A 17351-nucleotide genomic window follows, 5' to 3' on the forward strand; every position below is an offset into this window, starting at 1 on the left:
GTCCTGAGATTGAGCCAACGTGGGTTGGGCTTCCACACCCAGCAGGGAGTCTGCTTAAGACTCTCTCTCCTGGGGCGCCTGGGTGGCTCAATTGGTTAAGCATCTGCCTTCAGTTCAGGTCATGATCCCAGGGTCCTGGAATTGAGCCTCACATCGGGCTTGCGCTCTCTCTCTCTGTCAAATAAATAAAATCTAAAAAAAAAAAAAACCAAAAGACTCTCTCTCCCTCCTCCTCTGCCCCTCCCCCTTAATAAAATCTTAGGGATGCCTGGGTGGCTCAGTCCGTTAAGCATCTGCCTTCACTCAGTCATGATCCCAGGGTCCTGGGATCGAGTCCTGCATTGGCTCCTGGCTCAGCAGGAAGCCTCCTCCCTCTGCCTGCCGCTCCCCCTGCTTGTGCGCTCACGCTCTCTCTCTGTTAAATAAATAAAATCTATAAATAAATAGCTAAATAAATAAAAGAAGTGGTAGAGTGAGGAGAGCTTATTATTAGGCATAGTAACTCAAAATTATGTTGATGCACTGAAAAGAGTGGAGATTAGGTACAGAAGTAAAACCAGGAGGTGAGATTTGTAGCTGTTGTTTGTTTCTTTATACAACAGGTAAAAACAAAGCAAGCCAATTTTAAATCTCCATTTATAGGGGCGCCTGGGTGGCTCAGTCATTAAGCATCTGCCTTTGGCTCAGGTCATGATCCCAGGGTCTTGGGACCGAGCCCCACATCGGGCTCCCTGCTCAGTGGGGAGCCTGCTTCTCCCTCTCCCACTCCCCCTGCTTGTGTTCCCTCTCTCACTGTCTCTCTCTGTCAAATAAATAAATAAAATCTTTTAAAAAATAAAATCTCTATAGAAATCTTAAGTAAGGATAGAGTCATTAACTTTTTCACAAGGTGCTTTCATAGGTGAATACTTCTTGTTGGTTGATGCTTTGAAAACTTGAGGATATGTTACCTCTTCTTTTGAAACATTACTTTTGTCCATTGGCCTAGAGAAGTGTTTGAAAACGTTAAGTGTGACCCATTAGTGCTTCATAAAATCAATATACTGGGTTATGACCATCTTCTGTAACAGCACATAACTTTATCTCATTCTTTTCCATGGGTGTATAGTGTTCAGTTGCAGAAGTTTGTCATAATTTACTTAACTACTCTGATGTGTACCATTTGATGGTTTCTCATTCTTTGTTGTTATAAAGCTATAGAAAATATTATTGTCACATATTTTTGTATACTCATGAGTATATCCATAGGACATTGCTGATTCAAAGTGGAATTAATTTGAAGGTACACATTTAAATTTTTTCTAAATGTAATTTAATTTTTTTTTAAGTAAGCTCTATACCCAACATGGGACTTGAACTCATGACCTGGAGATCAAGAGTCACATGCTTCACCAACTGAGCCAGCCAGTAGCCCCTAAATTTTTAATAATACTGCCAAATTGGACTTCAAAATGTACTGATTTATCACAACCTATATATAAAAGTGCCTATTTCCTGGCACACCTGGGTGGCTCAGTCAGTTAAGCATCTGCCTTTGGCTCAGGTCATGATCCCGGGGCCCTGGAATTGAGTCCCGCATCGGGGTCCTTGCTCAGCTAGGAGCCTGCTTCTCCCTCTGCTTGCCGCTCCCCTGCTTATATGCTGTCTGTCTCTGACGAATGAATCAGATCTTTTTTTAAAAAATGCCTATTTCCGGGGTGCTTGGGTGGCTCAGTCATTAAGCGTCTGCCTTTGGCTCAGGTCATGATCTCAGGGTCATGGGATCGAGCCCCGCATCGGGCTCCCTGCTTGGCGGGAAGCCTGCTTCTCCCTCTACCACACCCCCTGCTTGTGTTCCTTCTCTTGCTGTGTCTCTCTCTGTCAAATAAATAAAATCTTAAAGAAAAAAAAAGCCTCTTTCCCCATGTCCTTGCTAATGCTATGCATTATTAGAATTTAGGCTTCTCGTGTTTTTTTGTTTGTTTTAACTTTTTGTGATCTGATAGGTGAAAAATTACAAAAGTCCACCTAGAGTTGAATTTTATTTTATTTTTATTTTTTAAAGATTTTATTTATTTATTTGAGAGAGAGCATGCACACAAGCAGAGAGGGAGTGGCAGGCAGAGGAGGATGGAGGAGCGGACTCCCCGCTGAGCAGGGAGCCTGATGTGGGGCTCTATCCCAGGACCCTGGAATCATTCAAAGGCAGAGGCCTGACTGAGCCACCCAGGTGCCCCTAGAGTTGCATTTGAAAAATTAAATGAGAATGGGGTACCTGGCTGGCTCAGTTGGTAGAGCATGTGACTCTTGATCTCAGGATTATAAGTTTGAGCCCCACACTGGGTATAGAGATTACTTAAAAAGAAAATCTTAAAAAAATAAAAAAAAGAGAGGCGCCCAGGTAGCTTAGTTAAGCGTCTGACTCTTGATTTTGGCTCATAGCATGATCTCAGGGTTGTGAGAGTGAGCTCTGTATTGGGCTCTGCGCTGGGTGTGGAGCCTGCTTAAGATTCTCTTGCTCCCTCTGCCCCTTCCCCCCCTCAAAAAAAAAATAAAATTTAAATGAGACTGACCATGTTTTTATATATTTACTAGCTCTTTGTATTTTCAAATACAAATTGATTCTTGAGATTTCATGAATGGACGGCAGTATCAGTAAATATGACTTCAAAGCTGTGAGGAAATGGTGCTATAAACGTAAAGTGTCACTGAAATGACCACAGCTTGACAATCTCCTCTACTTCCCACCTTGACCCTTTATTCTCTTAATTTAAGGTGATCATGGAGCTCAGCTTGGCCTCCATGGAGCTGGTGGTGATGGAATACATGATGACACAGCAGGTGGAGAAGAAGGGGAAAACAGCCCAGATCCCCAGCCCCAAGCTGGTCGGAGGACCCGGCGGGAAGCATGCACCTGCCCCTACTGTAAAGACAGTGAAGGAAGGTAAGTTGACCCAGCCAAGCCAGTCTCTTAAGGGTATAAAGGAGAAAAATTAATGGATTTGGAGGTAAGCAGAAGAGGGTTAATTTTTTAACATTTAAGACTTGGCAGTGTTGCAAAGGGACCAGAGATAGTACAGTACATTTGATTGGGTTATATTATAGGATTTTGGTTCCAGCTCTGATCCTTTCATCTACTCTAAGACCTTGGGCCTTAATAGGTGCCTGCCTTCTCCAGAGATAAGGTAATCACATGGAGCCAACTGGTCAAATGATTGTTACCATATGTCTGTTTTGAAATGGTTTTAACAAGGTTGCTTATAAAATAGTCTTGCAAAGAAAAAGAAACATCCCTACTGTAATGATTTTTTACAGTGGCTGTGTGAGAATCATAAGGGTTTATAGAGTCTTATTTTCCCTCAAAATAGACAGAAATGCTTACTCCAGATAGAAAATTCTTCCATCCTGGAATCTAATCTGTCCTACAGAACAAAGTTCTGGCAAATTTTTCTTATTGGTGGAATATTCAGTTTTATTCAGTATGATTTCTGGAGAGTTCCAAGTTATGTTCTTTTTCTTCAACTCACTGCTTTTGAAAGAGAATAGAAAGTCATACAGATTTTTTTAATGCCTTTGGAAATAAAATCTGTTAAAGTTTTGTCCCAACAAAAATAAGTACAAAGATACAAAAATAAGAAAAGCAACAAAACTAAATATAATCTGAGTTCTTTATAGGTTAACCTACATTACAGGAAAAATCTGAATCAGAAGCACTGAGGGGTACCTGACTGGCTCAGTCAGTGGAGTGTGTGACTCCTGATGATGGGGTTGTAAGTCCGAGTCCCATGTTGGGTGTAGAGATTCTTAAAAATAATAAAATCTTGGGCGCCTGGGTGGCTCAGATGGTTAAGCGTCTGCCTTCGGCTCAGGTCATGATCCCAGGTTCCTGGGATCGAGTCCCACATCGGGCTCCCTGCTCCTTGGGAGCCTGCTTCTCCCTCTGCTTCTCTCTCTCTCTCTCCTCCTCTGTCTCTCATGAATAAATAAATAAAATCTTTAAAAATAAATAAATAAAAATAAAATCTTAAAAAAAAAAAGCATGAGTACAATAGAGTTTCCCTCTAACAAAACTTGGGGCGCCTGGGTGGGGGTTCAGTTGTTAAGCGCCTGCCTTTGGCTTGGGTCATGATCCCAGGGTCCTGGGATCGAGCCCTGTGTCGAGCCGCTCCCTGCTCTGTGGGAAGCCTGCTTCTCCCTCTCCCCCTGCTTGTGTTCCGTCTCTAACTGTCTCTCTCTCTGTCAAATATATAAATAAAATATTAAAAAAAAAGTGGATTTAAATTTTCAAAGGTAACTCTCTGAGTTCCACCTATTTGTGATTTCATTTCCGTTAGTTTTTTTTCCCTCTGCTGTTAAAACCCAAGAAAAGTCCCTCTTGGAAATCTCCCCAATGCCCACTAATGGATTACACATGGAACAAATTGGTTTGGCAAAAACATTTCAGAGCTGATGCCTCAGAGGAGCTTAGGAACTGCTTCATATAGGGAATATATATATTTATTTATTTATTTTTACATATACCTTGAATTAGTTAGGGTTTTTATTCCCCTGTTTTAATTTTTATCCAGCCCATCTTCCTCTGCTCTGAAGTCCCTGATAATGTAATCTTTACCATTTGGCTCTTGACCTTTATTTTAGGAAATAAGTTAATAGTTGTAAACTATTATGTTCTCTTTAATGTTCTCCATCAGGTGTTTAAATGGAGAGACCTTTTGCTCCGTAAGTTCCCAGCCAAAAATAGCACCATATTCACATTTCCCATGGAAAATGCTTGTATTGTGATTTAAAATTTGTGATAAATACAAGAAAATGCCTTACAGACTTCACAAGTGATCGTGAGAGCAATTATCCCTTCACACATCAAATATCAGAATGACTAAAGAAGGGCGCCTGGGTGGCTCAGTTGGTTAAGCGGCTGCCTTCGGCTCAGGTCATGATCCTGGAGTCTCAGGATCGAGTCCCACACTGGGCTCCCTGCTCAGCGGGGAGCCTGCTTCTCCCTCTGACCCTACCCCCTCTCATGTGCTCTCTGTCTCTCTCAAATAAATAAAATCTTGAAAAAAAAAAAAAGAATGATTAAGGAATAGAAAAACAAGAAAGAGTAAATACCCAGTAGAGAGGGAACTTAAAACTTGAATTTGGGATATTAAGAATCAGAATCAACTAAAGATTTATCTTTTTATTTAATTTTATTTACTTATTTAGAGAGTGTGAGCGGGGGTAGGGGCAGAGGGAGAGGGAGAATTTCAAGCAGACGCCACGCTCAGTGCAGAGCCCAATACGGGATTTGATCTCACAACCCCAAGATCATGACCAGAACGTAAATCAAGAGTCAGATGCTTAACTGACTGAGCCATCCAGGCACCCCTAAAGATTTATCTTTTGGTACTAAAGAGAAGTCTGTACTTCTTCTTCTTCTTCTTTTTTTTTTTTTTTAAGTAAACTCTACCTCCAATGTGAGGCTTGAACTCATGACCCCAGGATCAAGAGTTGCATGCTCTACTGACTGCGCCAGCCAGGTGCCCCCAGAGAAGCCTTTTTTTAAAATAAAAATTTGGGTTAGTTTTGAGTGGGTCAGGTAATAACTGCTGACACTGAGGTTCTTTAATTTTTGTCTCTAGAATGCATGATGAATAGTTGTGTTCTTATTTTCAGGGGCTCTGGGGACCCTGGCAAAAAGAAACAGCACATTTGCCACATCCAAGGTTGTGGCAAAGTATATGGCAAGACCTCACACCTACGGGCACACTTGCGCTGGCATACAGGCGAGAGGCCATTCATGTGTACCTGGTCATACTGTGGGAAACGCTTTACACGTTCGGATGAGCTACAGAGACACAAACGCACACATACAGGTGAGGAGCAGCCTGGGGAAGAGAGAAACAGTAATAGAATAGAAAGACACAAAATATATCTATGAAATAATTAAATTTCCGAGCAACTTAAGTTTGAAAGTGAATGTATAGAATATAAATGGAATTGGAGTTAATCTGGAAAAGCTTTCAGAAGGAAGGAGCTAGGTTTTCAGTGGGATTTTAAAGGAGGACCATGGCCCATTATTCTTCTTAGTCTCAGTCCTGCCTTTTCTGCTATAGTCCCTCCTTTCTGAGTACTCCTTGAGCTTTACCTATTTTTCTCCACCTTCCAAAGAAAAAAATACTCAACAGATTTTTGTTTTTATCACCTTCTAAGAGTGCCTAATATTCTAATATAGTTTGAAAACAGTGAATTGGACAAGGTAACCCTACTTCCAAAGATGTCCGTATCTCATCTTCGTTCTCTTCTTTTACTAAGGTGAGAAGAAATTTGCCTGCCCTGAGTGTCCCAAGCGCTTCATGAGGAGTGACCACCTGTCAAAGCATATCAAGACCCACCAGAATAAGAAGGGAGGCCCAGGTGTATCCCTGAGTGTGGGCACTTTGCCCCTGGACAGTGGGGCAGGTTCAGAAGGCAGCGGCACTGCCACCCCTTCAGCCCTTATTACCACCAATATGGTAGCCATGGAAGCCATCTGTCCGGAGGGTATTGCCCGTCTTGCCAACAGTGGCATCAACGTCATGCAGGTGGCAGATCTGCAGTCCATTAATATCAGTGGCAATGGCTTCTGAGATCAGGCACCCGGGGCCAGAGACATATGGGCCATACCCATCAACCCTGGGATGCAAGGTAGCATGGGTCCAAGAGACATGTGGGAGAGAGAGCCATGAGGCATTAAAATGCATGGTGGCGGGAAGAATTGGGGGAGGGATACAAGAGAAGAGATGGGGTCTTGGCACCCACCTATATCATCAGTACCTCCTTGAAGTGGGAAACATTAGTGAAAATTCTGTTGGTGCCACCCTTTGATGAGCATTTGTTTGACCCCAGTTTCTTATACTTCTTACCCCAGCCTCCCCTTCCTGCGTTTCCCTTCTCAGCTTCCCCATGATGGATCCCCCCTTTCCTGAAGCCATCATGCCTTGATAAATATATATGATCATTGAAATACTTTTTAACAAAAAAACAGATTCTATATTATATATATATAAATATATATATATATATAAAAGATATATAGAGATGCATTTGCAGGGGTTGGCTGGGAGGAGGAAGGAGACCATTCTGTGACCAAAATACCTTGGTCATTTTTTTATATTGCCTTATTTCCCTATGGCTGAGCCTTGTTGTGACACATCAAGCTTTTCTATAGATGTTGTCTTGGCTTCCCACCAGATTAAGCATTCATATGCTCTGCTTTTAGTTTATATATACATACATAATGTTTTTCCTTTCTTAATTTTGTCTTTTTATTTGGGATCAGCTTCTTGCACTCCTTTCTTGACGCAACCTTTCTGTCTCCCTTTCTCTCACCTGATCACTTCATGTTTTGGTTTTGGTAATGATCCTTGGATGAGGCACTTCTGTCAATCTTTTAAGGTCCTTGGTCCCAGCAGCAGAATGGAGAGCCTTGAAGCCAGGCTGATGCTTGAGGTAGCTGTGGAGAGAGTGTTCAAAATACTACTGACGCAGGCACCGTCTTGGCGCTGGAGAGTCCAAGGCACCTCTCGTCATTAGCTGCTTTAAGTATCAAGAGTCCTTCTATGGAATTGTACAAGAGACCCTTTAAAGGTTATAATCTGGGATCAGTTTGTATAAACTGTCAAAAAGTGGTCAAGTAATAGGTAGGGACTTTCAATAGGAAAATGATGTGCCCAGAAGCGGAAGTGACTCATAGTAGTCCAGTTCAGGAGTTAGTGGAGTATTTGGACTTTTGTACAGTGTCTTCCAAAGTAGCTCTAAGCTTTGGTGTATGGGTTTCTGAGGTCACATTCTGAAAGGAAATGCACTTCCTCTTTTGAACATCCCCGGTAGTTTCTTTCTCATGTTGTTAAGGAGCATCAGCCAATGAATCTGTTCCCAGTTTCCATTCTGCAGAACTCCAGAGCATGTACTAGTGGCAAGGCAGTGGTTCCTTGATCTTTTCCCTTAACTCTTCCTTGGGTGGTTCCTAAGGGAAAAAGAAGCACACGATCATGGGAATGATAGCCCAGAACAAAAAGAAATCTTGTCTTACCACTGTGGTTTATAGGAGAGATCGGGAGATGCCATCCTGCTTTCTCCATGGCCTGATTCCTGAAGAGACTGATCCAAAAATTATAGCGGCAGGGAACTCTTAGTGCATTTGGCACTGAGATTTAAATGCAACCAGAGTTGTCCTCAAGGCCCAGCCATTAAAACATTGTCTCTCTTGACCTTCTGGTATCTTGTCAGAGAGCTTTTCACTGTGAGGAAGTGTGGAAATGGCTGTGTGTATGTGTGTAATCTGTTAGGTTGGGGATAGGTTTTCTGTTAGCCTATACTAAAAGAGACCTGCAATAAAAAATTGCCCTGATCTGATAGAAAATGAAGTGTTTGTGTATGACTGTGTGTGTATGTGTGTTTGTGCCTGTATATATCTACACACAAATGAGAAATTATATTTGAAATTGTTGGAAAATAAATCAAATTCAGCTCAAAAATGCCTTTCAGGCCCATTACCTAGAAATCTATCTTAAAACCTGGGTATGTTCCTGAGGTCATTTCTTTGCTTATGCTAAATTAGTTACAATTAATGATGGGGGATATTCGACTGCACTTTTGAAGAAAAAACTATTTTTGTGTTTGAAAGAGAAACCAACATCCAGATCTATAGCAGAGTCCTAGTTTCTTTCATAAATCTTTTTACCTTGACTTCAAATAGATGATGCTATGATTCTACTATATATTTTATATCAAATCTATCCAAATTAGGGTCTGGGTAATTTTGTGTTGTTGTTTAGCCAGAAATACAATAACTGTTGATATTCTAAACAGTAGTTCACTCCATTTGGTCCTTCCTCTGCAGACTTCATACACTCAGGAACTATTGTGAGGAACTTTCCCCAAATCAAATTCTGTTAATACTGAAGTAAAAGTCATCCATGCCCAGCCACTTATCACACACCCTTTATTCCCACTGAAAGGCAGAACTCAGAACCTGTTATTTTATGTCTGTAATCATGTACGTAGGCATCTTTTGGAGGAAAGGGGCAGGATAACTCACCGGAGTGTGTGGTATTTTGCTAGAGCATTTCAGGAAATGGAATCTTCCCCGCTATGAAATTATTTGATATAAACTAGCTTAATGATGCTGAGGACTACAAGTGTTTAGAAGGTTATTTGATGATGATTTTCTCTGGGATGAAATGCTGGTTTACCCTCAAGCCCCTTCATGAGCATTGTTAAAAGTGAATTCCTAGTCCGTTCCCTCCACTTGCCCTCTTTCCATTTTGCCAAGGAAGCTCCAAATGCAGTATCTTGTTTGGCCCCCAGACTGAAGCAGCTTCCGCTCCTGTCTTCCAGCAGCAGTACGCCGCTTTCCACAGGAAGTTTAGGAGCCAGCAGTGCTTGAGTCATGAGCTCGTTGCTGAAAATCCCTCTCCCTGAACATTTTGGCCAGCAGAAATTAATGTAACTGACAGGCTTATTGATTCTAAAATTTTTTTCATGAGTTGCTTTTTTTATTTAAAAATTTTAAATGACCAAACCTGTGGGGCAGGGGATGCCCAGAGCAGTGGTAATATTAAAGCACCCATTCCCTTGTCCCTTCAGGTTGCCCATTCACATTCATCTGTGTACCATTGGACTGTCGCTCTTATAACCCAGGGCAGTAACAAGCCACACCCATCTTCCTTCAGGGACCTCCCAGCTAGCACCCTGTTTGTGGGTGCTATGCAGAATGCCATTTAATGGGTATTTCTCAGCCTGATTCAGAATAAATAGAACCCTTGATCCCAGAAAGTATAGACTGAAGTGTGGGGTAAAGATTATGATTGGGGGAGGGTTAGAGACAAAAGCTGTAAATTACTATGGCTGATTGATTTATTTCTACTATATACATATATATATATATATATTTTTTGCTTTTGTATATCCTATATAGGAAACTAAGCATTGTATTTTTTTAACAAATCTGAGAAAGCACTATGAACTGCAGATGTTTGACTTTCAGAATATATTTTGTATTGTTAATATCTTCACATTGTGTGAATACTGGAAGCTGCAGATCTTTGCTAGGACGCAATAAATTTATATACTTTTTGAGGGGTTCTTCGGGGGGTGTTAATCAGGCCCCTGTTACGCTTTGGGGGAGCCCTGGTGCTACTTGCTTAGAGTCTTCATTCAATTGTAAGTACCCTGATGCCTTTTGGACCTTGGGATCAGAGCAAACAATTTTTGGAGATCCCAGTACCAAGGAAATGCGGATAGTCTAGCTTCCTCAAATGAGGGGCCCTTAGCGTAGCTCTCCTTCCCCCTATTCAAAGCTGGGTAACCTCTTGGGGTGGGGAAGAGAAATGTGAAATCTCAGAGTTTCATCTCCCTTAGAAGAGAGCCAGTAACTTATATGCAAGGATGAAAGGTGGCAGCAGTAGTTTTGGGGAAAGGGAGGAGGATATGGCACTCCTCCAATCCCGGAAAACATGATTTTGAAACTGCTGATAAAACATGGGCAGGTTATTACTTTTGTTTGGGAGCCTGTGTTCTCTCTGGTGCCTCTCTTGGCTCTCCTCCTGGGGTACAGACCTCTTCTAGGAGGATGAGCAGACCAGCTTTGAGGTTGACCTGTTTCTTTTCTTTGTCTGCCTTCCCTAAACACCAGCCCCCAGGAGGACATTAAGCAGCCTTAAGCTTAAATTCCTACTCCCTCTTCCCAATTTGGCTCACTTGCCTTAAGAGTGAAGGCTGGGAAAGGGTAAAAAAGGGGAGTCCCTGGCTTCCTTCCTCCCCGACGTCTTTTCCAGTTTGACTTCCCCAAACCCAGAAAGATTTCCTCTACCACGTTCATTTGAGAGAAATGAGTACATTGTCCCGTTTTCCTCTTTCCTTATTATCAAAGAGCCCCTAGCCTTTCTTGTCCCTTTTAAGTGAGAAGAGGTGTGGTGAACTGTCCCTCAACTCCCTTCAGTATCAAAAAAAAAAAAAAGCATAACAAATGGAGTTAAGCTGGGGTTGCAGGTAGTGAGGACTCTTGTTAATACCTCTCCTGGGGTGTGTGTTTTCCTCTATCTCACTTTCAGGAATTACACTGTGCCTTCTCCACAGGGGAATGGGCTTTGTCGACCCAGCCCTCCACTTTCCCAGCAACTGCTCTTGAACAGTGTGGACAGGGCAGGTCTTCACCGTTTTCTCCCAGTGGCATCCCATAGCCCTCACCTGGAGTCTAGAGCACAAAGACTTTGGGGGAAGCTGGGGGAAATATGCTGAGATTGACCTGAGGAGACCCTTTTTACACACACCAATGGCAGCTGCCCCAGGGCCTGCTTCCTCTTACCCAGTCTGTCATCCTCTGGGAGGGAGGGGCAGTGCTCCAGTCTCTGGTGCCTAAAACAAGTTTATTTCTCTTTCTCAACACTGGCGATAACCAGTCTCCATACCACTGTTGCCTTTTTAAACCTCTTAATATTCTCATGCTGTGTTTGTTGTTGATTCCAATCCGATTATCACCAGGGCCATGTGGGGAAATACTTTTAAATGCTCTCTCATCGTTCTTGCTCTTTTTCCCCCCTAATCTTGTGTATGTATGATGCTAATCTCTTGTCTTTCAGTTTCTTCCTACTCTTTTGTATCTTCCTTTCTTGTCTCTCCCCCCTACCTTTTGTCTCTGGGTGTTTTGGGGCTTTTTTTTTTTTTTTTGGCCTTTTTGTACAAAGATTAGTTTCAATGTAGTCTGTAGCTCCTTTGTAAACCAATTAAAAAAAAGTTTTTTTAATAAAAAGCCATGTCTCTGGTGTGTTGACAGGGTGGGAATGGGGAGAATATGGTTATAACTTCATATACTGTACCCAACAAAGTTTTCCAGGTATACAGTTGTGCTCCCATACATGTTAGTCAGTGCAATTGCCCTACACTTAACTCCCAGGCAAATAGTTTCATGACCAGATCAGTGTGCCATGAGTACATAGAAATGTGGAGGACCGAGAGGAATGGGGCAGGCCCAACCTCTTTTTTAAAAAAAAATGTTTATAAGCTTTTTATTTTGGAATACTTTTAAAGGAAAGCTACAAAGAGTGCAGAGAGATTCCATATACTCCTTACCCAGTTTTTTTCCATTGTTAACATACTGTTTTGGTGTGTTGTCAAATCTCAGAAACTGATGCTAGTACATTACATTAGCTAAACCCCAGGCTCTGTGGGTTTCACCAGGTTTTCCATTGATGTCCTCCTTCTGTTCCAGGATCCGTTCTGGGATGCTACATTGCATTTCATTGATATGTCTCCCCAGACGCCTCTGGTCTGTGACAATTTCTTAGTCTTTTCTTATTTTTCATGACCTTGACAGTCTGGGAGTATTGGCCAAGTGTCTTGTAGAATATCCCCCAATCTGAATTTGTCTGAAGTTTTCGTCATTAGACTGAGCTTCCAGGTTTTTGGAAGAAATACCACACAGGTGAAACAGTGTGAGATGCCTTTCTCATTACATCCTCTTGGGTGTACGGGAGCCACGTGACATTACCAATGCTAACCTTCATCACCCTAGTTAAGGTAGTGTTTGCCAGCTTTCTCCACTGTGTTTCCTTATTCTTGGGAAGCAAGTCAGTAAGTCTAGCGCATCCTTAATGGAATTGGTGGGAATTTAAGTTTCCTTTCCTGATGGAAGTAACTACATAAGAGTATTTGGAATTCTGAGGAAATTGTGTCTTCTCACTCCGTTAATTTATATTAGTATGTACTCATGTATGTTTATTTTATACTTAGGTTATAATCCAGTTCTACACTATTTTCATTGCTCAAATTGTCCCAGCTCTGGGCATTGGGAGCTCTTTCAGGTAGGCTCCTGTGTCTCTCTGATATGTCTACATCCTTTTCCTTTTTTGAGCACTTTTTAAAGAACTTTCCAATAACAAGATACTTCAGATTTAACCTTGTATTTTCCCAGCCCCAGCCCTAGAATCAGCCATTTCTCCAAGGAGCCTCCGTTCTTTTTATTGGAGAATGGTATTTAGAAACTTAAGATCTAGTCCCAACATATTTTACATTCAGTTAATAGCAGCCTGTGTCTAACGTGATTGAATCTGGATTATGGCCCTTTCAGAAACTGAAATTGAAGTTATTCTGATAGTCTTTCCAATTTCCCATCAGCCTATGGTTTCCCTTCCCTTCCTACCTATCCAAGAATCCTTAGTCACTTGTTTATACAGTGACTACCAGCATTCTCAATTACTTTGCTCATTTGACTCCCTTTGCTTTTCAATCACTCAGCCATGGGTAAACTCAGCCATTGGATTTCCTTATTTAGCCATTAGCAATATAACATTTTAACATTTGGCTTTATTGGGGGGGCATTCTTTGGGGGGAGGAGTTGGGTGTTTTGGGGTTTTTTTGTTTTGTTTGTTTTTGGTTTTGGTTTTGTAGCCCTAAATGGGCCTTTAATAGCTGTATCATCTATTCATTCAGTAAACATTTATTGGGCCCTTGCTATGTCCCGGGTACTGAGCTAGGTTGAGGATAAAAAATAAGACCGGTCCTGCCACCACATACTTCATAGTCTCGTAAGTGAGAGAGATAATCATTAATTGCAGGGTTCCCAATCCTGATCCCATTTTTTAATAGATGCTTTACTTCCTATTTCATGGAGAGAATGTTTAAGCGTGAATTTCCTCAAACTTCCCTCACATCTCCCTACAAACAGCCATATATTCACCAATACTAGTTTACCTCCTTTTTTTTTTTTTTAAGATTTTATTTATTTGACAGCGAGAGAGGGAACACAAACAGAGGGAGTGGGAGAGGGAGAAGCAGGCCTCCCGCGGAGAAGGGAGCCCGATGCGGGGCTCCATCCCTGGACCCTGGGTTCCTGATCTGAGCAGAAGGCAGACAGCCCAACGACTGAGCCACCCAGGCGCCCTCCTCCTCTTGGGAGAGAATGTTGACCTTTGGAAGGTCAGCCCTACTACCTGCTGTGCTCTTAACCTCATTTCCTCATTTGGATAGTATTTTCCCCTTTCATCTTCAGTTTCTCCTGGGTTCCCTTTTGTCTTCCTATAAGCATGTTAAAATCTCTCCCCCGTCCCTCTGCTTCCACTTCAAGCTTCAGATCTAGCTCTTTTCATTTCCAAAGTTAGTGAAAGTAGTTGACAATTTTTGTCTTCTTTTAGTGAGCCCCTCAGGCCACTTTGTTCAGCACCTATCATGTACGAAATTGTTTCTTACAAACATCAGCAATCTGGTTGCCAGCTCATCAGCAATCTGGTTGCCAGCTCCGGTAGTCTTCCATTCATTTGCCTCTTAGACCTCCTGCAACCATGTACATCTTAGAGCTTTGTTCCCTTGGAGTGTGAGACTGATACTCCTGGTTCTCCTTCATAGCCACTTCTTCCTCTGTCCCTTAAATGTTGGTGTCCCTGTCTTGTGTCCTTTCCCTTACTCTACCTTTCACCCCCTTAAACAAGTTGCATTCACTCTTTAGCTATCCCAAATCTTAAGCCCTGCCTTTTCTCTCAACCTGGCACACTGCTTATGGGACATTTTCATCTGGATGTCCCACAGATAACTCAAAAATCAACATGTAAGAAGGAGAAATGATGCTTCTCATCATGGGTGTTCCCCATCTCACTTAACAGTATTACTACCCCTTGATCATTTATACTTGAAACCTCAGAATCATCTTTTTAATTCTCACTTTCAAATACCCACATTCATTTGATTACCCAATCCTGTCAATATTACCAATACAACATATCTCAACTTTTTCCCTTTTTATTTCCACTGTCCTAGTACTCACCATGGTTACTGCTCGGGTCTCATAACTGATCTCTCTGCTTCTAGTCTCCCCAAACCCTAGTCTTCCATCTTCCACATTGCCACCAAACCCCTCCCTAAAATCTTTTACTTTCAGGAAAAGTCTAGTCTCCTTGATAATAGACCTGAAAAACCTTTCCAGTCTGTTCCCAGTCTGTCTCTAGGGTGATTTGCTGCTTCATATCTCATACCTCTTTCTCCTGCTCACTCTCCCCTTCCCCCAACACACACTTTATTTTTGATGCTCCCTTTGCCTATAATCGTCACCCTCCTTTTACTTGTTTTCAGTGTGTTTACCTTCAAGACAATTTGTCCCTTTCTCTTTGAAACCCTCTAGGTACTTTGCTTCTATGCCCTGGACAGAATTAGCTTATTTGATCTTTCTGCTTATATAGCTCCTTGCTCATACCCCTTGGTCTGACCCGTAATTTTCTGGTTGCTTGTTGATATATCATCCTGCCTTTCTGGACTCCGAGATCCTGGAGGACAGGAAACATGCATCTCTTTGTAGGCCCAGCACCTACTGAAATTCCATTTTAAGACAGAGACCTTGGGGCACCTGGCTGGTTCAGTCGGAAGAGTGTGTGACTCTTGATCTCAGGGTCGTGAATTTGGGCGTCACGCTGGGTGTAGAGATTACTTCAATAAAAAAAGAAAGGCTGAGACTTAATATGTTCTGAGTGGAATGAATAAACAACTTATGTTAGCTCTGTAGACAGGGGGGTCAAAGGTAACTTATTGGGCCACTGCAGACTTGAATCGGGATCCTGATGAAGAAAGATCTTTGTGTATGTGGAATCCAGGGAAACTGTTTCTTTTTTTTTTTTTTTAAAGATTTTTATTTATTTGAGACAGAATGAGAGAGAGAGAGAGCACATGAGAGGGGGGAGGGTCAGAGGGAGAAGCAGACTCTCTGCCAAGCAGGGAGCCCGATGCGGGACTCGATCCAGGGACTCCTGGATCATGACCTGAGCCAAAGGCAGTCGCTTAACCAACTGAGCCACCCAGGCTCCCGGGAAACTGTTTCTATCCTGGGGTCCTTTCTCAGGACCTTCCTAATCCCTCAGCATTCAGATTATTACTCCTTCTATCACCACCTCACCCTATAAACTCTGGCTGGGATGTTTCTGTCTTTGAGAGGAGGAGTCACCCAAGGCTTTGAGGGAGGAGGCGGCCTTTCTGCCTCATCCTTACTTTGCTCCCCTCTGGAGGAGGTGGTCTCCTGAAACACTCCAGACACAACAAGCTATTTGACCTTCAACTCCCCACCTGCCCTCCAACCCCCCAGACTTAACTGATCTGGGAGCAGGAAAATAGCTGTAAGTACAACATTCCATCTCACCGGCAGGGCCCTGTCCCAGAAGGTCCCAGGGAGGGGTGGGCAGCTATCCATCTGCCTCTGGCCCTGGTCATTCCTCTGGCTGCTCCTTCACAACTACCGGGGCTTTTACTCTCTCCTTCCTTCATGCAGGCTCCCCAGGAGAAAGGCTCCAGAATTAGAGAGTTAATACCTATACCCTCAGTCCTGGTCTAAGCCAGACCGTTCCCAGAAAGGGTTTCTAGGCAACCACCAGGGGGACAGAAGGCTGGGAAAATGGAACCAGTCGCCTCTGACTCTAATTCTCAAGGGAGCCAACTGCTCACAGGTACGGAAATGATTACCTATTGTTGAAATGCCTTACTCTGGGGAAGAGTCTGGTGCAGCTGGACTCCTGTCTCCTATTGCAGCAGAAGTATAGACTTCTTCCATCTCCGTGCTGCCATTCACACTGCACACCCTGGGCTCTGCCTTCACATTATACAGTCCCTGCAGCTTAAAAAATACAGGAGGTAGACTATGGATATTAGTCATCAGAGGAGGCCCTTTTGCCCCTTGAAGCACCCTGAGTTTCTCCTATGTCTGCTGACCTCTGGTGGCGGTAGTTTGAACTGTACCCTCCCTTTTTAGTTAGTGGCCTGCTGGCAGGTAATGGTGCATATTTTCTCAACAATCCAAATTCAAATATTCAAATACTGTATCAAATGGAAATATTTTTTATTGCTGAATTTTTTTTTCAGGCATCATAGAATAAAGAACAGGGCCTGGGCTTTGGAATCAGATTTACCTAGGTTCAAATCCTAGCTCTGCTATTTCCTAGCAGAGTGACCTTGGGCAAGTTACCTAAGCTCAGCTTTCTTACCTGTACAGTGAAAATAATAATAAATAAGTCAGTGGGAGGGCGCCTGGGTGGCTCAGATGGTTGAGCTTCTGCCTTCGGCTCAGGTCATGATCTTGGGGTCCTGGGATCGAGTCCCGCATCGGGCTGCCTGCTCCTTGGGAGCCTGCTTCTCTCTCTGCCTCTCTCTCTCTCTCTGTCTCTCATGAATAAATAAATAAAATCTTTAAAAAAAAATTAGTGGGAGAATGAGATGAGATAACTGTAAAATGCATAGCCCTAGCTGTGCCCTAGCAGATAGGTGCTCAATAAAAGTGTTTTTTTGTTTTGTTTTGTTTGTTTTACCTTCTCAGTGATTCTTTTCAGTGTATGACTCGATGATTTTTTAAATTTTGGTAACATAAAATTTACCATTTTACC

General features: G+C 42.6%; 1 protein-coding gene across 2 annotated transcripts in view; it reads left to right on the forward strand.

The window, feature by feature from the left end:
• Nucleotides 1–17275, forward strand: part of SP1 (Sp1 transcription factor) — a 55170-nt gene extending 37895 nt beyond the window's left edge. The window contains exons 4-7 of one of the 2 annotated variants that reach the window (XM_028125714.2): nt 2755–2923; nt 5635–5834; nt 12733–12803; nt 16247–17275. In XM_028125714.2, the coding sequence (XP_027981515.1) occupies nt 2755–2923; nt 5635–5834; nt 12733–12803; nt 16247–16309 (503 nt within the window). In that variant the 3' untranslated portion in view covers nt 16310–17275. Of the gene's footprint in view, nt 1–2754; nt 2924–5634; nt 5835–6273; nt 11753–12732; nt 12804–16246 lie in introns of those variants that run through there. The other variant, XM_028125713.2, reaches the window with a different exon arrangement.
• Nucleotides 17276–17351: the final 76 nt, after the last annotated feature.

This window comes from Eumetopias jubatus, unplaced genomic scaffold (assembly GCF_037043125.1).
Source record: "Eumetopias jubatus isolate StellerSeaLion01/CBP00866 unplaced genomic scaffold, mEumJub1_p1.0 scaffold_8, whole genome shotgun sequence".
NCBI lineage: Eukaryota > Metazoa > Chordata > Mammalia > Carnivora > Otariidae > Eumetopias > Eumetopias jubatus.